This window comes from Sylvia atricapilla, chromosome 6, assembly GCF_009819655.1.
Source record: "Sylvia atricapilla isolate bSylAtr1 chromosome 6, bSylAtr1.pri, whole genome shotgun sequence".
In the NCBI taxonomy this organism is placed as follows: Eukaryota; Metazoa; Chordata; class Aves; order Passeriformes; family Sylviidae; genus Sylvia; species Sylvia atricapilla.
Genome location: NC_089145.1, coordinates 3638426 through 3663937, shown reverse-complemented (window position 1 = coordinate 3663937; position 25512 = coordinate 3638426). Strand labels below are relative to the sequence as shown.

Below are 25512 nucleotides of genomic sequence, written 5' to 3'. Positions count from 1 at the left end.
TACTCTGAACACAACCATGTGTTAACTACCTTCAGCTGCTGGCACTGGTGAGCTGGAGTTTGCTGATAGTCAGCACCACTGGAGAGAGATGAGATTTTCATCTTCTCCCCTTCAAAAAAACTTTGTTTTGTTATTGTTTTTAAGAGAATACGGGGGTTTTCACCAATTAAAGGGTATTTTTTTAGTTCGTGTGTGTGTGTGTGTATGCTGTTTTGACCTTGGTTAATATTTGGTTTTGTTTAGACATTTGCATGATCATTGTGAAAGCTCAACTCAGTACCTGTGGCATATTTGAGGAATTTGTTTAATATAGTGTAGTTTTTTCTGTCTCAAAGTAAATGCCATGTAGCCTGTTTTCTGCACGTTTTCCGGCTGAAGCATTCACGAGCAACTGCGTTCATCTGGTATTTTCAGCTACTTAGTGACTTGTGACAAGCGAAATGGTAGCCAGGGTCCCCTTTACAAGGTTAAAAATGTCAATTTATACCTGTTTTAGGATGAGGAGAGCACTTGTGAAGAAGTCTAAGAGCTAAATTCAAGACCTGTGCTATTTCCCATATAAACTTGGTTAATAATACCCTGTGATGCTTCCTTTAATATAAAGGACTCTTTGCTGCTGTGTTTTATAATGAACTGTGATGTTAATGTGTTAGATCTTTCCGGGGCACACCTCCTAAATTGGGATGGAAGTGGTGTTAGTCATAGGGGTACCTCTTGTTCTGAATCTAAAGGAGCTCACATGAGCTGCTTAGCCCTTGTAGTGTGTTGTGGGATGTGAAAACACTGTGCTGGACATGCTGGGAGGCTTAGAGCCCATCCAATGGCCCTAAATTTTTGGCTGTAGGGTGGCAGGATGTGCTATCTCAGATGTGGCCCTATTTTATGCCAGTGGCTGTGGGCCATGAGGCCACTGCTCTTCACAGGGGGACATTTTAACTTCACAAAACCTTGAGAAACTGCCTTATTTCAGTCCTGAGCATTGGAGACTCTGTGGCAAGGGCAGTAAATCAGAGTGGGTTATTATGTGTGCCCCTGTTTCCCTGGACTGAAGCACAAGGTCTTTCCTGGGTTATGGAACTGGAAAGTGCTTCAAGCTTTGGTAATGGAAGGAGCCCACTGACAGCACACAATGACAGCACACATGTATTTACAATTCTTACCTCTTTCTGGGATGAAAATCTCAACTTCAGCATCATCCTTTCCACATAAATGGAAAATAAAGGGCTTATTAAGAAATGGGATATCAAGTATTCCTGTAGTGCCCTAAAGGTGAGACTCAAGCTTGCCACAAGATATGATGCTGCACTAACTGTGGGAGGATGAGGGTTGAAAAGCATTTCAGTAGGTAAAATGAGCTGTAGTTTTATTAAGGCTCTGATGTGGCTAACCCACATCTTGAGATAACGCTCTGCTGATTTTTATATTTTGAAATAAAATTTTGTTATGAAAAGTAATAGAATCCTTTTTGTGTGTATCTCAGCTGTAATAGAGGATTATGCTGTGTGTCCAGCCATAAATACTGGAATGATCTTGAGAAAATTTTTGAATATGCCCCAAGTACGCTTTTGATAACAGAATAGTATCACGTATCAGGGAAAAAGTGTTAGATTTCCATTACTGTCTGTTAAAAAATCTTTGGAAATTGTAAGTAAAGCTCTAGGAGAGAAATATTTATAATTTTAAAAATCACAGCTATTCTCTTTATGCTGGGTAAAGCAAAAGTTCTTTCATAGAGGGAAGATAAGAGAAGAGGATAAATAAACATAGTGACAAAATAATCCAGTGTCTCAAAAGGCAAGGCAATAAGATTGCAGACCTCGTGGTGGTGGAAGCTACACAGACCATAATGATACTCCTGTTTCTGCAGGCACTGATTGAGTAGAAGCTGTCAGGAAGGATGTATGAATCCCCAAAACACTGCTTGGCAAACAAATGTCTTAAAATTATTTCTGACACCGCATTATAATGTGAATTGGGAGGAAGGTGTTACAGTGACTGTTTAAATGATACTGTGTTAATAAGGGCATCAAAGTTAGTCTTAAATATTCAGAGCTGGAAAGCACTGAAAACTCCTTTCCAGCCCCTGAAATCTTAAAACATGCATCAGGAGCTCTAGACTGACATAGTAGAGTAGCTTAATTTTAGTTTCTTTTTTGTAAGCTGCAAAATTTCTGTTAGAAAGTTGTTTTGGTTGAGTTACAAAGTTTTTTTGTCAAAGCCAAGAGAAGCTGTTCCAAATTTACCAGTTGTGATTTAAAAAAAGAGAAAATTATTTTGTTAAATGTACTGCATTTCAGCCATAAATAACCTCATAAAGACAACTGCTTTAGGTTGCATGCATTAAAAAATAACACAAAGTAGTTTGTCGAGTCCCTTAGTAGTAACTGAAGTTGAAGTTTATAAATAGATTATTTTTATCTGGATATTAGTTTTCATGTACATGTTTTCAAGACAGAATTTAACTGATTTTTTGCAAACAGATTTATACTGTCTTTGTTGTTAAGAACTCCACAGGTTACTTAATCAGACAAGCCAGCACTTGCACTGAGGTATTGAAGTCCTAGTAAGACTATTTTGGCTTTCTTGTTTTTCAGTTTTGAAAGGATCAAGCCTAAGGAGTTCAGACACATTAACATGGGAATAAAAGGGAGATGGACCTTTTGTGTCATAAAATCTCTTTATTCCCTTAAGATGTGATATGTATTCAGGTGAAGAATCACAGGAACAGCATGAACTTTTGCTTATTGAGGCAGCTCCCTGCATGTAATTTTCCACCTCAAAATCTATTTCTTAGAAGCTCCTTATCTCTGCTCCTAGAAAGCGAGGAAGTGATGAGTGTTTCCTCTCACAAGCACCTCCAGGCAATCCTTGGCCCACATTGTGGCAGTCTCAGCCATGCTCTTGGTGGCTCTGCCTTTGAATTGAAGGGGGAAATTAACATTATAGCTTCATTTTTAATGAAAGAATGGAGGGCGATTGCCTTTGGTGTGTTAGGATGGGATTTATTCTACACTGGGTATGTAGTGTGTCATTGCATTAAAAGGGAGAATGTGCCATAACCAACAACAGTGGGGCTTGTCAGTAAAATGCTATTCCTCTGTGGTTTACTGACTCAGTACTGGAGTCTCATTCTGTATTTTCCATCTTTCCAAAAGTCATCTGTCTTGAAGAAAAATGTTAATAATACTTAAAAATATTGACATCTGTTTTTTTCTTGCTGTAGTCAAAGAACAGGCTAGGCAAATGCTAAAGGTGTATGCTGTTCTTAAAAGAATGCATTATGTACCTTGAGGTATTAGTTTTAAAGATGATTTTCTTTTGATTTTTTCAGCCGTGAACTTTATTTTTCAAGTAGCGTTTTTGTTTCCCTTTTGTTTCTTATACTGTGGGGCAAACATATCTGTGTGCAGACCATCTCTGTGTTTTAAATTCAGCCCTGAAGAAATTCCACCCATTTTCCTTCTCCCCCCTTTCACTCCTGGATCTAGGTTTAAAGGCTCAAAACTTATTTCTGGGCTGAACAGATGAGTGAGGATACAATTCAACATCATAAAGTCACCCCAGGACACATGGACACTGCAACTCTTCTGGATTGTTAGATATTCTTTCTCTTCGTGCAAACACAATGTTAAGGTTTGTCTTGTCTTGTATGATCTAATGAGAGGATCAAGGGAATTAGATGCAGGGAGTAGGCTGGTTTCCTATTTTTCTTGAACCTGCCAACATATTCAGGCTTCAACCCAAATTTGTGCTTGCACTGTCTTCCCCCTCCCCTAGTATGTCTGTGGCTGGGAAACAGAAGTGAAAAATCACATATTGTATACATTTTAAAAATATTTTGCACTCAAATGAGTTTCTGGGCTGAGAAGGCATTTGTTTTCCATTGGAATTAATTTCTAAAACATTATTTGTTTCTGTTTTCTGTTGTCTTTAAGGGCTTTCTGTGCTTTTAAACTTCCAGAAATGTGTTGGATGGGAGTGACTTGATGTTACTAATGATATTGAGCTCGTTTACATAGCAACTTTATTCCTGGGCGACTCCCTTCTCTGCTTCTTAGGATCATGGCTTTTTTTTAAATACAAGATTAAACCCATTTCTGGGTTGAAGTCATCTACCTGTAACATTGCTGTTAAATTTGAATTTTGTTCTGAGCTGCAGGTAACCCCTAGATACTGAATCACATTCTTGTTTGACTGTAGCAAACAGGGAACTCTCGCTGTTACAATGGGCAGCTGAGTGGGCATTTACCCTCTATTTCATCTGTATTAAATTCAAGCCATGTTTTCGAGTCATACTCTTCTATTCTTTCTCCATGAGATGTTTGAGTAAAGGCAAAATAACGAAGATAAGTATTTAAGGGAAGTAATAAGTGTTGTATCTAATATTAAAGCAATCCTAACTACGTACTTGCCAGCCACTAATACAACCTGGAACTGCATTTTGACACATCTGAAATCAAATACAGTGGACAAAAAGAGATGTAAGCTGCATGTCAGTTTCTATAGCTTATATTTAGGATGACATTTTTAATGTTTAGAAGTGCATTTGTCGGTTTTATGACTTTGCTTTCTGTCTCTGGGTGGAATTTGCTATAGCACAGCTGAGTAACTGGTTGGCAAGAGACTCCTTTGCCAAGTGTCTGGGCTCTGGGATAAAGAGGGAAACTTGAGTGATACTTCCCCTATTTCACATATATCTCAACTAAGATAAAATGCAAAGTTGGAGTTTAAAGGTGTTTTCTTGCCAGTGCGAGCCTATCGCTGTTCTTTTTAATCTCCTTTATGGTGATTTAATTAGAAAGAGGCTGTGCCGAGTCATCTTCTCACAGGAGCTCTTGTTTTCAGTAAGGCAGAACGGGCAGACAAAAATGAGATCAAATTTCCTGGTCTGCCTCAAATCTGATGCCTTGTGTGCACGCTGGGTTGTTGGCTTTTGTTGTCTGGGCTTGGTTGTTTTGGTCTCAGCCTTGTCAGCCTGTGCAGGACCCCGGGGCTGGGGGCACTGAGTTCTCTTCTCAGGGTGCTGGGAGCACCTCTGGGGTCTCCTGGAGCCAGGAGTTTCCTGTGCACCCATTGTCTTGTCCAGTTTCACTTCAGCCCACACCGTTTGAATGCTCCGTGATTTACTGTGCAGGTTTCTGTAGCAATTTTCCTTTCTATGAGAGGCAGGAGTTATAAGTGCCTAAGAACAGGGGATGGCACCCAGAAGTATCCTTTGCTCCTGAAGGCTTCTGGCTTTCCATGTAAGTATTGTGAGCTTCCCTACTACTTGAATGATTGCTGTTACTAAACCAAACATAACCCAAACACCCTGCCTCTCCCTCAGAAAACACCAAATGCAAAATAATCAATCAAAAACTTGAAGAATTGCTAAGCTGGAATGAAGATTTACCTAGAAAATAAAGTAGAAAGATGAAAAAAGTTTACTTGAAGTAAAAGTAGTATCATTACATGGAAAGGGGATCAAGGTGCTTATGTAAAGTGCTTGTTTTCTGTTGGTGTGTTTTATTCTGTATGGATGCTTTGGAGAGCAAAGTTATTTGAAAAAAGTAAAAGAAATAAAATTACTTGTATTTCCAGTGTTTATTGCGGCTGAATTTTGTTTGTGTGTAAAAATGACACTTCCATCTGAGTTTGAAGTTGTGAAATGCATCCCTCACTTGTGTGAAGCATAAACCTGATAATTGTCTTGGCAAGTGAAGAGGGTGGTGAGTGCAACGGGACTCGATAACCTTTTGCAGATGGAGACCTGAGTTTGTATGAAACCATTGGGTTGAAGAATGCTTTGAAAAGAAATGATCGTGAGAATAGCAATGCAAACAGATGTGTGAAGGGTCGATTGCTGACAGACTTAAACTGGGCAAACAAGAAGGAGTTGTAAATCAAGGCTGAGGGATTTTAGTAACAATGAAGTGCAATGACTTTACAGTTTTCTTCCAGCAATTTTCCTTGAGAAGTAAAAATCTTCTATTAGCCCAACTGAGGCACCTGAAAAAAGTCAGATTAATACTCAAGTCATTTCACTTCCATTGTCATATGCATTTTTTGATTGCATTATTACAGCAATGACAAATAATAACTCTTTACAGGGTATCTCTTAAATATTACTCTAAAATCAAATGTATCTTTTCAATGAAAAATACTTCAGGGGGAACTATTTTCAAAATTCATGTGTCAAATTAATATTATTTCCTCGCAGTAATCACTCCATTGTGCAGTTCTTTATGACAGTGGAAGTGGGAAAACACTGTGATAATCAGTGATAAGGGCTGAGTGCTTTTTGGAACAGTGCATAACAAAGTACCGAGTAATGGGAATGTTTCTTCAGAAACTTATCTGACATTTCAGTGCAAATAAAAACTCAGACAATTGTAACAAACTTCCAAACAAGAGCACACAGAGCTTGGTAGCCAGAAGGGTGTTTGCCATGCTGGATGTATTTTTGATATGTGAATTACATGCTGTGTGAGTTCATCTGTTTAAAAGTTAAATTTTATAAAAAGAAACCCTAAGGCAGTAATCTCTCAGATTGCCGTGCTTGTTTAGGATAAGCTTATGTAAACTGAAGGCATATATGCAAGGCTTTTTGAGATAAGAATCTACATTCCAGCAAGCAGTAATTATACAATAAACAATTAACTGCTCAAATAAATGCAATGTTTTTTATTGAAAGACAGATTCATTTTTGAGGTTGCGGTTGCATTAGCTATGAGCTGGGAGTTTGTATATTAAAAAAAGCACCATCATACACTTTAGTGTTCTAAGATGCCCATTGTTACTAGAATTTTGAGGTTCTAGTAATTAACAGTGTTTCTGAGGGCTGAAGTCTAGAGGTTCTTTTGTATCCCAGTGCTAATTCTAGCTCCTTCCTTGCCACAAAGTCTTTGTCCAGGTTTGTTTTACAAGTTGCTTTTATCTTCCAGAGCATTCTGCCTCTGGTCTGCAGGTTTGTGTGTTTGGCTGTCTTGTGTGGTATTGTGTGGACTGTACCTGCCCTTTACAAAAGAAGGTGTTTCTTGTAGAGGAGTGCAGAGGGGGGAAATTAATCACAGTCTTCACTGAGCAACAAATAGAAATCTGAAATAAACCAAACAAATAATAAAACCCCAAACAAACAAAAAACTCCCTCACAGCGAATGTTTCAACAAATAGAAATCTGAAATAAAACAAACAAATAATAAAACCCCAAACAAACAAAAAACTCCCTCACAGCGAATGTTTAATTTCCAAAAATTTCAGGTGATTAATAAAAGTTCATCCACTTTTTACTGATGGCCTTTTGCTTTTACAATTAAGGAAGAGGGATGAGGTGACACTGCCTGATATACTGTAGTGGGTTTGGGGGTCTTGCCTCATCTGGAAGAGGTTTTGCTGCCAAGTGTAGCCCCTGTTCCCTGGAGCATCACCAAAGTGCCTCTCAGCCTGAAAATACCAAATGGGAAAAGGAAGCTGTGCTGCTGTAGAACTTTAGAATTTGCCTTTAAAGTGTGTGTGAAAGAGAAGTCAGCACCACATATTTTTATATAGGTGAAAACTTTAAGTAAACTTGCAAGAAAACCTAAATACAAGCTGTTGCTGTTGCAGGAAAGTTTTCACAAGCTCAGCATTTTTGTGAGCAAAGGTAATTCTTGCCAACAATGCATGTGCTGCCATGCTTCAGTTTAGAAACTGGCTTTCTCATGTAGTGCTTTTTTATTTATTAAAAAGACCTGAAGAAAGCGTCAAAGTCTCTGAAGTTCTATGTTTGGGCTTTTGGGTTTTTTTAGCTATGCAAGTTTGTTCAAAAGCCCCAGACTACCTTAACTTCACAATTTTTCTTGTGAAAATACTTGCATTTCAATGGGCTTTATTACTTGTGTAATGTTTGATGTGCAGAACACTGTTGCAGTTTGGGTTGTTTTTTTTTTTCTTCCTGGAAATAATAGAAAATGTTTAATGCTGTAAATAGAAAAAATAACCTACAGTGTCGTGCAATCATGTCTGCCAGTTGTCCTTAGCAGTGATACAAATAGTTAGATTTCAGTCAGCATATAATAGGAATCAGTTGCTGATGCATAGTGTTGAACTGCACAAAGATCTGTCCTCTGCAGCAGAAGCACAGGGATCTGCTGACTCTGAATTTAGGTTTGGCAATTCTCTAAATTGCAATTATTGCTGTGAAAGGTGTTAAAGTGCTAGACAATGAGCACAACTGAGAAAAGCAGTAGCCAAAGTTCTTTGTTTTTTCAAAGGATTTTGGTTCATTCTTTAGGCTAGTGCTGTAGCCTGGCGTGCTGACTCTAGAGCATTGCTGAAGTGGAAAATGCATCCCCTGATAGTGCATCTCAGGCAGGAAAGTCCTGCACAGACAGGCTCTTGCTGGTTCATGATGTGTGCAGGTCACAATGCTCTAAGAGGCTCGTCTGACTCCTCTCATCATCTTAATGAAAACGGAGCAAGCCCAGTGATGTTGCCAGTTTTTATATTATTTGGTGTCTTCTATAAAAGTTTCCCATGATGTCATGATTCCTGGCACCGAGAGTTCAATTTTTCCTTATGCAGAGTGACTGCCCCTCATCCCTGGGGATGAAAGATAAGGGAAGGCTCCCTTACAGCAGGCAGCAGGGAGGGTTGTGGGTTTTGTTGTTTGGGTTGTTTTGGCATTTGTTTACACTTGAATTTTGAAATTAAAGCAATCTCACTTGTGTACTGGAGTGAGTATCGGCTACCCATAAACTTAGTGTCCAAAAGTCAAGAAAAGAAGATAAATGGTTACTCGATTGTGCTGGCCTTAATTTTTTTTTCCCATTTAACAGGTGCTATACACAGCCAAGTCTGGGGAAGCTTGAAAGTGTGGGGATTTTGTTTTGCTTCCCCCTCTTGTTTCTGCTTTTTAAACTGGAAATCATTAGGGCTTTTGGCAAGTTCCTAAGGTTGCTTGATATTTAGATTGCATTTATTTCTATTCTGCATTATTGGTTTTGCATGGACCCAGACAATATATATTTTCAGTTTGCTTCCATTAAGCCTGATTGCAACATCATGTTAATTTAGGTGACTCACTTAAAAATGTTAAATAAAAGCTGTGAATCATTAACTTGCATTTAATGCTAGGAGGTCTGAAGATGGATTTGTCACTTGGCAGTTCTTTCATTGTCAATTTTATTAAATTGTACTGAAAGTACCAAAATCTTTTTAAAAACAGTTGCTGCTTCAGCTTCCTAGTCGTTTCAGCCTTTGAATTAAATGAGGTCCTGTAAGTTTTAATGGAATTTAAAAATGTAAATGTTAAAGTGGGCATGTATCCATAGTTATCTGCTTTGCAGACTCTGTATCAGTAAATCATTACAAAAAGTGTCCAGTGAATGTTTCTTGCAATTGAACTCTGTCTGTCTGACCTAGTCCTTCATAAACTTTTCTGTAACCAGCTTTGATTTTTTTTAAGATTTTCCCCCACCCTTTGACTTTTTAGGTTTCAATAGTACTCTTTTTATCTGCTTAACATTTTTTGTGATAGCGTAGCAGAACTAGATCTGTCTGATCTTGGGCTTTTGTTTTCCTGTATTTCTTTAACTTTTTGGCTTGTGATCGAAATTTCATAATTGTTCTTTGTTTCTCTAGCTGCACATTTTGTTAATAATGTTTAATTTCTTCCTTAGCTTAAGCTATGGAGGAGGACATTCATCACATTCAGAAACAGACCTTCACAGACAGACATACACAGCTTCTCATCAGCTTCCTGGATACTCAACTACGCAACATCCTGCTGGTAACTGTCCATTGCACGAGAATGCTGCTTAAATAGCTACAGAGGAAAAAGAAAAACAAACCAACTGTTATGTAATTTAGATTAAAGTCAATGAATTTTATACTCAAAAGACGTTTGTCATGTAAGTGCTGGCAACTGGCATTAGGAAAGCTGAGTGTGTAGCAGAAAGTTAATGGTTGTTACCTTTTATCAAAATGTCAGAAGTGGAAAGGAAAATATAAAAGCAGGTTATGCTTGGTATCTTGTTTTCAAAAAAAGCTGCACTTGCTCTTTAAAAATCCAGCTTTTCAGGATTTGGCCTATGCATAAGGGCCAAATGTCATGTCCCTCCAAGCCAGTGGCAGAAATGCTGCCAGCACCTCCAGACTAAAGCAAACAGCACGAGTGACCTGTGCTGGACCACGCTGCTGGTGGCGCTTTTTGTGCGCACGGAGATCCTGCTGAGCAAGAGTTAAAATTCATTTAAAATGTAGCAGTGGCTTAGGCTGTGTTACATCTGCATTGGAGTCTGATCCTGATAGCCCCTCACTGAATCAGAAGATGGGCTTGACCTCTTCGTGCTCACTTTGCAAGGCAGTTTCCAAAGAAAGGTGTGTGAGCTCATGTGCTGACTGGAGTCTGTAGTCTCTAGGCCAGGTCCTTGATCAAGATGATGGAGGGCTGGAATTGCAGTCTTGAGTCACACCTCTGGATCTCACCAGTGCTTCCCATTGAGCCCCCTGCTATTGAAAGGTCTGAGCAATGGGAAACATATAAATGGGATTGTTGAAACAGGGAATGCAACCAAAACCCCTTTTCTTGTGCCAGTCCTATAGATGATGTCCAAACTTCCATAAGCTGCCTAAAAGGGAGAAACTGGATATAGAAAAGTTGAACACGTTTCAGGAGGAATTCTGAATGTTTAACCAGGTGAAAATAGAACAGTGGATATTCAGATAAGGGAAACATTTTACTGGTGTACCTAAATACTGTTATAAGCATCATATTTGACATACATTTAATAATAGAGTTTAAAATGTATGCTGAAGTTCCAATTTACTGTTACAACACTGCATAACAGTTAAGCACAGAAAAATCAATATGCTTTACATTGCTAATGTTTCATAGAGTGGGGTCTTTTAGTGAATTATGAACATATATCTTTGTTATTTGATTTTGCTTCTTTGAAGTTCATCTGAATTATCTGCTTTTTTTCATTTCCCTCCACTATCCTCTAGGTCTTTCAGGAATATTTGATACCAGTATGCACAGTGCTGGAGGTAACACTAAGGAAACTTCTTCAGTTATGAATTTTCTCTCTGCTATTGAGTCTCGTACTGCTCAGGCAGTCTCTTCAGGATCTACCCTTTTACCACAATTCAGGGCTCCTTCCTGGCAGACAGGTGAAAATTTTCTCTTGAAGTAAAGTTTTGTCGTTGTTATATTGAATGTTTGGGAGGCTTTGAAACAAAAATATTCTGACTGATTGAAAAAGCTGCATGTTTTCTACCTCTTTTACGTTTCAATATTTAAAAATATTTGAATCAATGAAATGATGTTATCATAAGATTTATATGAGCAGAAGTTCTGGTTCTTCAGAAAGAATTTAGATGCATAGGGTATTATTTTGTCTGACAAGTCAAATTTATTTTCCCAGCTTTGTTTGGAATTAGTCTTACTATCACTATAAGCATTTTCAGGCACTCTACCTGTACCTTCTAGGGCATCTTTCACTCTCAAATTCTGTTCCCTATAGTAGTTCTTCTGTGTTATTACTACTAAAAGTCTATGGGCAGCTTTGGCCCCTTTGTACACAGAAGTAATGAGCAAGGTATTCTCAAAAAGGAGGTCTGAGGTGCATGTGACATAGAAGTAAGGGATCTAATTTACAACTAAACAAACGTGCCATCTCTTTTGGCAGACTGACTGCCTTCCACAAACCTCCCCCATCTGTCAAGCCTTCTGTGCAGAGCAGGAAACTGCAGATTTTGAGCTTGCTGTAGACAGTCACACCAAGATAAGCGTTGCTACAGCATCTGTGGGTAGCTTCAAGTTCTGGTTAATCTTATGGAGTGATTGTGCAGCTGTGCAGTGAATTGGATCTATTCACTGATCTGGCAGAAAATGTTTGAGTGGCTTTTTTCCTTTGGTGGGATGGTTTTCCTCTGTATCAGCAGGCTGATCTGTGTCTCAGTGCAGCTGCATGATTGCTGTTCTGATTTGGGGAGGAGGCATAAGGTAGCAAGAGTGGAACAGTCCTTTTGTTGACAGTTTGCACTTGTTCTCTTAAGGGTAATGTGCAGCTGCATTCTGTGAAGAGCTGCTCAAAAAGTTGAGAATAGAGACTGTGGCTTTTAACTCACTATTGACAAAAGCAGATATGTGGGAGCACAGATGAAGATGCACACTGGTAATCTGGCAGACAATCTTAATATAAATCAAGTGTAGAGTTATGATGACCCATCCTCACAACAGAATGTCAGCTGGGAAGAAATCTTTTTTTTCTCTTCGTCCTAGCATTTTCTCCATTGCAGCCTGCCTAACAGTGAATTGTGAAGACTGGGGAGACATGCTTTGGGTCGGGTTTGATGTTGGTACCAGTGATTGAGAGACTTCTCAGTACTCATTACTAAGAGCTCATCAGTAAGCCCATTTTTCAGTATTACCAGTTCTCTTAGCTTTCTGTTGTCCTTTGATACTTCTGCTGCTTTTCTGTAACCCTTGATCCTCCCAAGTGTCTCTTGAGAGCTTTGTCTTCTGCAGACTTTTCTGATGAGGAAAAGCAAGATCTCTTCACTCTGCAAGGTGACCTTTTCTTTAGAAGGGTTTCTTAAACTGAGGTTTTCTCCAAACTCTGCAACTGCTGATTTTGGGGAAATAAAGAAGAACATTGTGCTTGTTTTATTTGTCCTTCCAAGTGTTCCTTTGATCTGTGGGTTAAGTTATGAGTGTTCTGATTTCTCAGGGTAGTGAGGGTGTGTCCGTGCATGCTACTTAGTACCTTTGCCATACCTTTTGTCTGCTCCTGAACAAATACTACAATATAAAGCCCAGCAGTTCTGCCACAGTAGTGCTCCTGTGACTGGCTCTTGTCTGATTTAAGAAGTTATGGATGTATTTGGAAAGGTTTTGATTTATGGAAGAGAAAGGTAAAAAGCAGGTTAGGTTAGAAATTAACATCTGCAGTGAAAACAGGTTTAAATTCTTCCTTTTATGCTTCCGGATGGTCCTTCTTTTGTGTTAGCAGTAGGGATCGGTAAAAGAGAACCCAGTTGTAAATGATGTTGCAGTTTTTTAGAATGGGGGGGTGGGGGAATGCATTAAAGCACTGGTTATGCTTTCTACTCAGAAAGACCTTATTGTTGACTAAGGAAAAATACCTTGGCATTCCTTCACTATCACATCTCTTCATATCAGTTTGTCTTGCTCTGAAAGGGAGAAACAAAGAATTTATTTCTCAGCTTCACCTGAAACTTCAAAAGCAATTGTATGATTAAGTTGCAATCAGCTTAAGAAGACTTACTGGATTGTAAAATGAAATACTTTTTTAACTGAAGTATTTGTTTCAGAACAAACTTTATTTACTGAGAGTTTTTATTTATGATGCTAAGCTAAAAACTGTTTTAAGTGTGCAAGAACTGAAAAAGGTCATATCATTCTGCTGATTTTATTTTTTTCTGATCTGCATACTCTGGTAAATTTCCCAGTGGAAACTGATTCCTTTACAAGAATTTTAAGCCTCTCTGGGCATAAACCTGCCTTCTTCACTTTTCTTGGTAGACTTTGGAAAAAGTACACAAACTTCACCAGTGTCTGCAAGTTACAGAGTGAAGAGCACTGAATGATATGGATCACTGCTCTAAGCCTCAAAGCTTGCAAGGGAGTTTCATACTCCTGTTTCAGCTGGAGTAGTGTATTCTGTTGAGAAATCTTGTTTAAGCCAGGATGTACATACCAATGGCTGGATGCAAATAAGAAATATGCTTTTTCACTTGGATAGTTGCTACTGCACCATGCAGATAATTGCTGTCTGTGGATATCTGGGACTCTCACTTCAGAAAGCATACAAATTATATTTATTGCTTGTACTGAAAGTCAAACCCCTCCTTTAGGAAAATGAATTGCAGAGTGTGTACACCATTAGCTATTTCACTGTATGCTCTGAAATGTTTCCCATAAAGTGAGTTGTAAAATTATCCATGAGGGTAAATCCAGGAGATGGGATTGCTTCTTTAAAGTGTGTATGCATTGCAACTGCTGAGGTGTAATTCTGCCTTTTTACTGTTTATTAAGGGTGGCCAGGGCTTTTGATCAGTTTACTATGAACTTCTTTTTAAACTGAAATAAAAATTAGTAAGGAGCCTTCAATTTCAAAGCAGAATTAATCTTGTACAATTTTTTAATCAACAGTTTGCATCTTAAGAATATGAGGTTTTCCCTTGGCAGTTCACTGCAGGTGTAGAGTTTGGCATTCTAAAAAAACCCTGCACTTCAGTTTTGAAAATTATCCATGATAAGTGCCTCCCTATGTATATTTGGGTTTTTTTAAAGGGTGGTGATCCTAAAGAACATTATATTTGTAAATGCTGTAAGAGCTTGCAGTTAAATGACTTACAGAAATGCAGTGTTGTAACTTGTAAAGCTGTCTTATGCTCCTTTTTCCTTCTTGTTTTCTTTTTGGTTTTTTTTCAGGTATGCATTCCTCGACAGCCACAGAACTATTTGTTACTGGAGCTTTGCCAACCTCTGGAACATTTCCACCAACCTCTGCTCTATCAGCGTATCAACATCCCAACACCTTCAGCAGCAGGAACTTTGCTACTACCCCTTCTCTTACTCTTCAAGATGCTACTTTCAGTGCTACATCCAATGGTCTCTTAACTAGCCACGATCCTTTATTACAGATTAAAACATCACAAGGCACTGTTCCAACTGCTCTGACATTTGAGCGCCTGGGCAGCTCTGTTCTGAGTACCAGTGTACCCCCCCAGTCATCAACATATCGTTCTGCTCAAGAATCTGCACCCCATCTTTTGCAGCCTCAGTTCAGTTTGTTGCCTTCGACCCTTGGAGGAGCTCAGCAGGTGTCTCAGGCCTACAGCACATCTGCCTTCACTGGTTCCACTGCTTCCATGGATAGAGCACTTCAGCGAGAATGTAGTGTTATTAAACACCACCAGCGGCCTTCAAGTACTCAGTCTGTCCAGCCTCAACTGACTGTTTCACAGCATTCCTTACACAGCTATTTAACAAGTACAAGTGGAGTTAACTTTCAGGATACATCTAGGCACTCAGCATTATCCTGCAGTCCAGTTGGGGATGTTACTCAGGTGAGCAACGGAGGACCACAGCAGAAGACTTCTCAAGTCACAGTGGAACTTGCTCAGTCGTACACATCTGCAATTCCATCACCTGGTTTTCCATCTGCTTCCACAGCAAAAGTGAAAAACTGTTCCATGAAGCAGCCTCCAAGGTCAACGAAGACCCCCAAACCTCAGAGTGTAGCTCCCACGGTGCAGACACAAAGCTATGCCAAAACTGCACAAAACCAGAGTTCTGTCATTACAGGCCAAGCACAGATATATTCTACAGCACAGCTGCCCAGCCTCTTGTCAGTCAGTCAGTCCCAAAATTATGTTTCATGCCAGGCTCAGAATGTGCCACCTGTCAGCCACTCGCAGGATTTCTCGTCCAGCAAGGTTGAGAAGCTGCCCTCACTGTATAAAACATTGACTTTTTCTGGGCCATCACAAGCTATTACTTCTGACAGTCAGACTCTAAATTACTCCTCAGAGGAACAGGTATTGACCTCAGTTCCAAATGAGAGCTACTCTGGGCAAATGAGGGAACTTTCTTCAGTCAGCCAAGCTCAGAGCTACTCTTCTAGTCACTCTCAGGGTTTATCTCCAGTTACCCAGTCCCAAGTTAATTTTTCATCTCAATCACAAGTTTTAGCAGCTGTTAGTCCTTCAGAAAGCTATTCTTCAGGGCAGTCTTTAACATTAACGTCGCCTTCTCTTTCCTTTAATGCCTCTCCTCGGGTACAAACTCTTCCAGCCTCGAGTCCTAATCAAAGCTATATTTCCTTACATTCTACTCAGAACTCTCAGTCACAAGAGTCCTCCTCTCCGCAGTCTCAAAAGTTTTTGCCATCTGTCCAGTCTCCTTTTGCATCCCCAGCTCACTCCCAGACGCTGCAGAGCAACAGACCTTCCTCAGAAACCAAGTCCTATGTTAAAAGGAAGTCTGACTCTAACTTGTATGCCTCATCGAAACAGGAGGAGGAATTATCAGTGCAGGACATGCAGGCATTGCAACAGCAAGCAACTCTTGAATCTTCCACTCAAAGCCTAACGGAGGAGGAGATCAACGCTCAGGATGCATCCTACAGGGTCTCAAAAGCAAATGACAGATACTCTCAAAGCGTAATCAGAAGCAACTCCCGTCTTGAAGATCAAGTTGTTGGCCTTACTCTTCAAGGAACAAAAAAAGATGAAAGAATGGTCAGTTCTGTGGAACAGCTTTCCCAACACATTGGCCATATCAGCAGCCTAAGCCATGATATCAAAAAGACAGCTAATTTAATGCGAACAACACAGGGAACTGTGAGTGCTAAGGAACTAAACCAACAGCATTCTCTGATGCATAAGGTACACGAAAGCAAAGCTCAAGAGCAGCAGGGCCAAGTCATCAGCACGCCACCGCAGGTTCAGCCTCATGCTTTAAGACACAGTCATCAGCTGTGTTTGCCCAGTGCACAGGTACTGCTGGAGTCAACCTGTGACTTGCAGATTCTTCACCAGTCAATCCTGCAGTCAGGTTTGGGACAAGCAAAAACAACACCGCAAGTGCAAAGAATACAGAGTCCTCAGCAGGTGACACATCCATTTCTCCCGATGGATGGTCACATTGTTCAAAGTAATGGGGGTCATTCTCAGCAACAGCTTCATAGTCAGAATTCAGAAGTAATGAAAATGGACATTTCTGAGTCTTCCAAACCACTACAGCAGCATTTGACAGCAAAAGATCATTTTACTCAGACAAATCAACATGATGCAAAAAATCAATTTGTTTCTCTTAGTTCAATATGCTTCCCAGAATCTATACTTCTCAGTGATGAGAGGAATATATTATCCAATGTGGATGACATCTTAGCAGCAACAGCAGCAGCCTGTGGAGTGACACCATCTGACTTTGCCAAATCAGCTTCTAATGAAGAGGAAATCCAAACTGTTGAAAATAGTGAGGAGTCTAAAACGCAGTTCCGTTCGTTAGATTCCAGACACGTGTCTTCTGTTTTCAGTGCCTCACCTACTGTAGTTGGAAAGCCAGCAAGCAGAAATAATATTTCCCTGAATGGAGGCCAGATTACTCTAAATCTTACCCCAGTGTCAACAATACAGACAAAAACTGTGAACCTGGATCAGCAGCACCGTGAAACTTCTGATCAGAGTGTACCAATAAGAATGACCTCTCCCACCCTTGGTCCTGGTCAAGAAGAGCAAGAGGCTGTTCGAGTGAAAAAGCAGTCTAGCATCAGTCATGAATCTGAAGAGGATAATGATGCTTCTGTTGATGGTACACTGAATGCAAGGGACACAGAGTTTGTTTCAAGCGGCAGGAGCCTAAGTGAGGAAAGTGCTGCTTCAGAGAATGATTTTAATATGGGTGGTGATGATGGTACAGTAGCAGGTAACCAGTCAAAGGTTCCCTTGCGGCCTCTGTCTGTGCCCCAAAGTGCAGATGGAGTCATTAATAGAACTGAAGAAGAATGCCAAGATTTGACTCAAGGGAACCTTCAGAAGAAAAAAAGCAAAGGAAAAAGCCAAAACAAAAATGCTGCAGATGATGACAGTGCAACTCAGAAACAGGTAAAAAGAAGTGGACAGTGTAAACGTCAAAATTCAAGAGGAAATGATTCGTGTTTCACGTACTCTTCTCCCGTTTCTGAAGGTTGTTATGATACTTACCAACATCAGGAAAGAATGAGGCAAAAAATTAAAGAAGTTGAAGAAAAACAACCTGAAGTCAGAACAGGATTTATTGCATCTTTTTTAGACTTTCTAAAGTCTGGGCCTAGGCAACAGTTTTCCACTCCAGCTGTCCGAATGCCAAACAGGACTAGGAGACCAGTCACACAAATAGTTCGTGCCCCTTGCCTGCAGCCCTCTGCAAAGCCTCAGCCAGCAGCAGCACCACCTGTGGCTGCTGAGGCCAGTGGAGAAAGCCCAACCAAAAAAGCAGACGAGGAACTTAAGAAAAATTTAGAAACGTTGCCTTCGTTTTCCTCTGATGAAGATGATTCTGTGGGTGGTAACCATGATCTTCAAAAGAGCATCTCTACTGCATTGTCAGCCCTGGATGAAACATCTGACAAAAAGATGAAATCAGGTAAAATGGTTACTGCAAGTGCATATGTTGAAGGAGATTTTTGTGGCCCATGGGGCAAAAAAAGAATAATTTTATCTCTCTTCAGGTAAAGATTTGATTTGATTTGGTTTGGTTTGGTTTTGGCCATGATCTGGAGTTTTCTTCTAAAGGTGTATTGACTATGGACTAAAATAGTGTTTTCCACAATAAGAAAATACATAAATAAACTTCTTCATGCTACTTAAGTAGGACTAATGCCAAAAAGTTATTTTAGCCTGGAGTTGGAATAATATTCTCTTTGATTCTGGCCTAAAATACCAAATATGATTTTCATCTGGGAACATCAACAAAACATGTCAGAGGTACTAAACCTATTTTTAAAAAATTCTAGCAAGAGAATATATTAATAATTGCCATCAGCAAGTGATAAGTTCTTGCTAGGTAAACATGCATTTTCTGTGGCAATGAAGTTGCCCTGTATATGTGTGTGAAACAACTTTTGCACTTGTAAACTGCACTGATTTGTCCAAGCTAGGAGTCATTTGAGCCACATTGATCAGGAGTGCTGGAGCTCCACGTGTTGCTAACAAAAGAACAAAATCTGGGAAGGATTGGTTTGGGCAAGGAGGGGCAGGCAGCCATGACTGATCACAGTAGTAATTAGTTTTTCACACACTTTGCAGTTTCAGTTGTGTTACATCCATGCTGTACATCCATGTCCAGAGCTTTTAACTGGTGCTGCTTTGTTTTGAAGTATTTTCAGCATACAGAATGTTTTTGCCTAGGCAGGTCTCTTCAGTAAAGAGTTTTTTTTCCCCTCTGGTAAGCAATTAGAAACTATCCAGCCAATCACATAATTGTACTAATCCCAGGGAAATACCACTGTCTTCCAAAATAATCACAGGGAGAAAATGAAACATTTCTTTAACTCTTCTCAGGATTCAGAACCCATGACCTGTAAGCTGATTCTTAACAAGAGAGAATGAAGTAACTTTTTAGATTAAAGGAGAGAGGGAGATTTTTTTTTCTCTAGAGTGTGACATGATTTACTGAAAAATACATAGCAAAATTAAACTTGAATTGTAATAATGACACCTAAGATACTGGGAAAATATTGCAGAGTACGTGAGCTGCTGAATGATACTTCATCTTAATTGCTATTCTGTTTTTTTCTGTGGCTATTTCTATGTAGTTATGTTAAGTGTGTGCATTTCCAAAAGGCTGTTACAGAGGATGAAGTTCCTTCTGTGTCTTTCGGTTGAATATATATTTCAAACAAGAAAGCAGTGATGGTTTTTCTTCCCAGAAAGCTGAAATCTGGACAGTGCCATGTCATGAGCCTCTCGCTGAAGTTTGTTAATTTTAATAAGCCGTTTCTGTGTACAGTGTCCAAAGAAATATTTCAAATGGCTTTTTTTGTTGGGTGAGCATTTCCGTTAGTGTTTCGTTTGCAGTGATTTCTTTTACAATATTACTGTATCTTCTTTGTTATCCATAAGGATGTAATATTTATGTCACCCATTTCTTGAATTCACCTTCCTGTTTCGTGACACACAAGATTGGTTGTATAAGGTGCTTAATAATGACATCTTGCTTGTGTTTTGCAGGTTTTCTAGTATTTCCCCTTTTTGTCTGTTCTTGCAAATAAGTACAGACAGACAAATATGAAAACATAACCTTTCAATGATAGTATCAATTAGTATATGTACCTTTATCTGCTGTTCTGACAAATATGTAAATATACCTGGGCAACTAATAATGGTGTGTCTAGTTAAAGCTGTCAGACTTCTCTCTCACTGAAGAAATAGAACATATTTGAAATAATGTAATGTGATGTATCCGGAAGAACAAATTTCAAATTAACAATTTTACTGTATGGATTTAATGAATCTTCACTTACTTGGTATACAGCTTCTGTATTGACACATTAATTTGACATTTAACTCATTTGTTTGGAGTTGTTTTTGTTAAAATATGTTACATTATCTTTTTTATAATTTTTCAAGTGAAAAAGTCAAGAATTAGCAGTGATTGTAGCAAAACTGTAAAATGGTTTAAGCTTCCTGAGTGATATTAATAATTGTGTTATAGTTATTATAACTTGATTTCTTTTAGATCAGCAAGTCAGTGTTAAAACTAATTCACATTGAAGACTGTAAAGTAATATCTAAAAAGGATTCTAATTTTTTTCAGGTGGGAAAGCAAAATTTTGAAAGGTGGGACTTCTTTTTGGCTCTTTGGAATAAGGGAGGAAAGGAATGTTCTTTTCCCTTCTTTGTTTTGTATCATCAGTTCTCATTGCTCACCTCTGTTAATATTAAAAATCATTGGGCTATTGCTAAAGTTTTAATCTGGAACTTCCCGTTACATTATCACAAGATATAAATGATAATGTCCAAAAGTCACACAGAAAACGTTTTCATATTCCATGTATATTTCTCTTTCTGCAATCCAGTTTCAAAAGACTTGACTTTCCAGCAGATAACAAGATTCAGTGTTGTAACCTTTACTGTTGTATTTGCTTATTGTCACAAAGTACAGCAGTATTACCTGGCGATCATGTCTGTAACTATCAAACTGTTTTGTAAAGCATTCAGTTTTGTTAATTGCAGATGCTAACAGATGCAGCAGTTTAATACAAACAGAGGTATATTAGCTACAGTATTTTGGTTTTGTTTAAGATTTAGTTGTGGTCAAATACTTCTTCTATTTTAACTCCTAGAACAGGTGTTTTTCCTAGAATAGTTGCTTTTAATGTGAATTGTAACAGAAAGGAAGGAAAACCTAGTTCCACATTACATGGCTAATCCTTGATAATTTAACTGAAATTTGGATTTTTTTCTTCAGAAACTGAAAAAGTGACAGTTGTTACTGCTGCTGCCACCAACACCAGTGCTGTAATAAAGCAGGAATCTCCACAGACGACTGCTCCTGTAGGCAACGTGCAGGAGAAAATGAATCCAGCTGACCCTTTAAAAGTAGCTCAACAGGATGCTGTGACTTCAGAACAGTTGGCAAAAATACAGGAGACTGTTGCAATAGAAGGATGTACTGACGAGGAGAATATGGACAGTGAAGGAGAGGGGATGTACAGAGAACGTGATGAATTTGTAGTGAAGATTGAAGATATAGAGACACTAAAGGTAATCTGAGTATTTGCTGGGGGAGGGGAAACAGTACAAAACCCCTGCATATGAATTTAGCCTCAAGAAACTACCAGAAGAGGAAAGGCTGCAGATTAGTTTTCTCTTTCTATTGTAGTATTCTTTGATTGCTGCCAAAATGCCTTAAAGGTGTCTTTCTAGTGCAGATTACAATCATGTTTTGAATGTACATGACCCATTTTATGCTACATACATAATAAAGTAAATCTGTGTGCTGGTAACCTCTGTTAGAACTTGGAATTCCCTATTTTAATATTAAAAAGCGTAAATTTTTCAAAGGCAGTTGACTACTCTTTTTTTTTTTTTTTTTTTTTTTTTTTTTTTTTTTTTTTTAAGATAGGAGTAGACTTTAAGTAATTTTGCAAAAGAACCAGAATGGCTTCTGGTTTTTTGTAAGAAGTTCTGCTTTGCATTTCAACAAGAAACAGTTTCCAGAAAGAACCAGTACAACTCTTCACATGAGTTTATGTGAATTTCCTTGTTGTCTTTGATTTTTTTGTTTGGGTTTGGTTTTGTTGCTTCACCATTTTGATTCTTCTGCGTGCTAACCTTTCCTTTTGTGGCTATCATAGCCAGCAATATTACTGTTGGAAATTTTCTAGTATTTTTGATTGCTTGTCTCTGTGCTCATCCTTTCAAGCTGCAGGTTTAAATTAATCATTGTTGCTTTGTCACATAAAGCAAATGTTATCAGTTTGAAGTATTCCCTTGTCAATTATAAAATGGATTAAGGTATGTTAGGAGATATTTTGAATTTTAAGTTTGTTAGTTCAAGAGTCATGAAAAAATAATCACTGCTTGACTACTATTTGAGTTAGTAGTTTGTTTGTAGGATCTATAGAAAATTCTCATTCAAGCTGATAATTACAAACTTGCCTGGATGCAAGCAGGACTTAATAACTATAGTGTTGGAATTTTAAATTACTTATTTATGTTTTATCCTTGGGTAACTTCCTTAAAAAAAGAAAAATAAGCAGTGTTTTTAGCAAACAATTTTATGTTCTTCCAGGTTGCTTTGCAGACAGGAAAAGAGCCTCCAGCTATCTGGAAAGTACAGAAGGCTTTATTGCAAAAGTTTGTTCCTGAAGTGCGTGACGGACACAGAGAGTTTGCTGCTACTAACAGTGTGAGTCTTCAAAATTCCTTGGGAAGCCTCATGGGAGCTGCTTTCCTTAATGCAAGTCTAGGAAACTAAATAGGATGTGATTTTGGCATATGTTCTTAGGAATCATCTTTGAGGGGGAGAAAACCCCTCCAACTCAACCTCTCCCTGAGTACATCCACGGGCTGATTTTTTGCTTTGCGGCGCGGGGCCTTTGGTATCGTTTTTGGCTGTGTAAAGGAACAAGTGTTCCTGACCACCACAAAGTCACTGCAAAGAGGCTTGTGAGCCAACTGCTTTGTGCCCTAGGAGTGATACAGAGAGGATACAGGCAGCCTTTTGCCAGGCAAACAATGCTTTTGGGATAACATATGTGGAGAATAAAATAAAGGGAGAGAAAGAAGCCTAGAGTACCTCCCCTTACCATATTGTCTTCAGTTTTAATTATTATCTGGAAATCTGATGGGGAATTTTGCTTAAGTTATAAATGTCGTAGGGTGGCTTGTTGTTAAATTTAAACATGGGGTGGTTTAAACTGACTTTTTTTCTTTAATATTGAAATTTTTTACTTGTTAAAACTGACAAATTTTGCTTAACCGAAACAAAAAAAAAATGTGGCTTTTTTTATTTTCTTTTAGTATCTTGGGTACTTCGGGGATGCAAAGACAAAATACAAACGAGTGTATGTGAAGTTTGTTGAAAATGCAAACAAAAAGGAATATGTCAGAGTATGCTCAAAAAAACCCCGAATCAAGCCTGTCCAATCAGCAAGGTATTTTATTTCAATTTGTTTTCCCTTTTGCCATATTGTTTTCATATTAAGAACACTTCTATTTAAATAATCAAGGCTTACAACTTTGAAGTATATTAATTGTGCTTTAATATGGAAATTGAGAACTGTCTGGTTTGCTTTAAGAAATTCAATGAAAATTACTGCCTTGTCTTCCCTACTCTGTTCTGTTCCATAATGAGTTATTTTGGAGGTGTTAGGGTTCCACATGCTATTTCTAGGTAATCCTTTGCCATACAAGCCTGCTAGTGTAGTGATTTTAATTTTCTGTGTATTGTTTACTCATATCCTGTGGACTTTGCTAGTTAAGTAGTTTTTTTCTGGATTGCTTTAATGATCATTCTGTACCATGCTTTCTTCACAATCCTGGAAAGTAAATTTAAAACTAGATGTTCATGACAGTGCTCTGCATTCAGGAAAACACTGGAGCTTTAAGTCCAGTTTGCTGTCAAAGGAAGCAGTGCCATCAGATAATCTATTTTATGAAATAATCCTGTTCTACTAAAAGCAGCTAGGATTTTGATGCTCCTTTTTTCTTGGGCTATGGAAGACTGTTCCAGTACCTGTTTTTCCAGTGCCCTGAAACAAACCCCTCTTTTAACAAAACGTGGTTGTGATTAGCTTGTTATGCTTACACTGTCCTCTCAACACTGCTTTTGGCTTTTTGTTTTGGCTGTTTGTGTACTGCATGTTGTATTTCTGGAGAAATCAGTCAGATCCCACCTCTGTCAGTGTTTCACTGAGCTCCATTAAACAAGGTCTTTCAGCTTCCTCATTTGGGGCAGACTTTCCTTTCCTCTCATCCTTCTGCTGTCTCTTATCTCCTTCCTTTTATTTTGAAATCTCAATTTCTGACAGATGTCTAGAATTATTCTCAATGTTCCAGAAGATCCTGACAGTGTTTCTGCTTTCCCATCTTGACAAAACTCTTCTCTAACACTTCTCAGGATTGTATTCCCCGCCACGCTCTCAAAACCGTATTACATTATTTGTCCTTAAGTACAGAACTTTGTATTTCTGATATTAATATTCCTATTTGTTTTCCTGTTTTGAGAGGTGGGAAGAGAAAGGCGTTGTCTGGTCGAGTATTATTTCAAAAGTATAGTAGTATATAAAGTATGTATGACCTAATGCTCAGTTACAGTGAAATAAGCATATGTAATCAGTGGGGAGTGTATTCTGGTTAAATAAGATTATAGCTAGGTTTTTACTGCCAAAACCTGGGTGCTAATTATATTCATAAACATTCTCTTCATGATATTGCAGGACTATTCACTGTAAACCTAGTAACAGCAACATCAAACCCCCTGATCCACCAACACCAAAACCAACAGCAACAAAAGTCTCTTCTGTGAAACCCAAAGCTAAACAGCCAAAGGTAAAGGCTGAACCACCACCAAAGAAAAGGAAAAAGTGGAAAGAAGAATTTTCATCTTCCCAGTCTGATTCTTCACCTGAGGCCCAGAGTGAAGATGATGGTGAGTGAGGCCCATTTGAACTTAACTGAGAAGAGTGTCATAAAATTACATATTTTTTTCTGTACAAGCCTCAGAAAGAAAATATAAAATCTCACATGCAAAATGAGTTTCTTAAAACTTTTCAGTTGCTGTTGGTGTATGAGCAAATGTGTACAATTGAAGTTATTTCAAATGTAGTTTATCTACATAAATACCTGTTTTAGCACTTGCTGTCTGTGACAGGTACAATTTAGGAGGAGAAGCCAATTTGACTTTTGAATACAACTTAAGAATGAGATTCTTTATTAGTTTTCCTTTGCAAGTGAATGTCATGTCTAAAATAACATTCCTGTAATGTTTGCCTGCAAGCAGATGTGGGCAGAATTCAGATGCTGCTGTTGTTTTTTCAGAACCCAAGGAGAAAAAGCAGTTGACTTTTTGGCTGCTTCATTGCTTGTCTGAATGCCAGCTGTTCAAATGTAGCCTGCTGAGCAGATTTGCTGTTAAAACATTCATAGAACATTGAGATTCAATGTTTGCAGGAATTCTCTGGAAGAAAAAGGGGTTTCTGAAGTTTACAGTGTTTTTAGGGGTTACAGTGCATTTTGCAGGGTTCTTTTTGTTTATTTCCTGGATGTTTGAAGCAAAACTGGATATTGCTCATACTTTATTATTGCTGCATTTCTAAAGCATCCTGGTGACTTCCAAACATAGATAAACTATCACTGGTGTACTGGCACACTGCCTCTGTGAGGACAATACCTTTCAAATATTTTTCAAGCAAACTTGCCCAAATAACACTGTCCGTATTTAAGACCTCAGGTAACCTGGTGATTACTGTCATCCCTGAGGAAGTTGAACAGCCTTGCTGGCTGAATCACTGCAAAACCCTGGTGTCAAAC

At 38.6% G+C, this 25512-nt stretch overlaps 1 protein-coding gene across 1 annotated transcript in view; it reads left to right on the top strand.

The window, feature by feature from the left end:
- Nucleotides 1-25512, top strand: part of QSER1 (glutamine and serine rich 1) — a 44408-nt gene that overhangs the window by 6909 nt on the left and 11987 nt on the right. Inside the window, exons 2-8 of the mRNA XM_066320490.1 lie at nucleotides 9639-9748; nucleotides 10966-11130; nucleotides 14420-18118; nucleotides 20945-21240; nucleotides 22271-22387; nucleotides 23002-23135; nucleotides 24420-24631. Of these exons, the coding sequence (XP_066176587.1) occupies nucleotides 9639-9748; nucleotides 10966-11130; nucleotides 14420-18118; nucleotides 20945-21240; nucleotides 22271-22387; nucleotides 23002-23135; nucleotides 24420-24631 (4733 nt within the window). The remainder of the gene's footprint in view (nucleotides 1-9638; nucleotides 9749-10965; nucleotides 11131-14419; nucleotides 18119-20944; nucleotides 21241-22270; nucleotides 22388-23001; nucleotides 23136-24419; nucleotides 24632-25512) is intronic.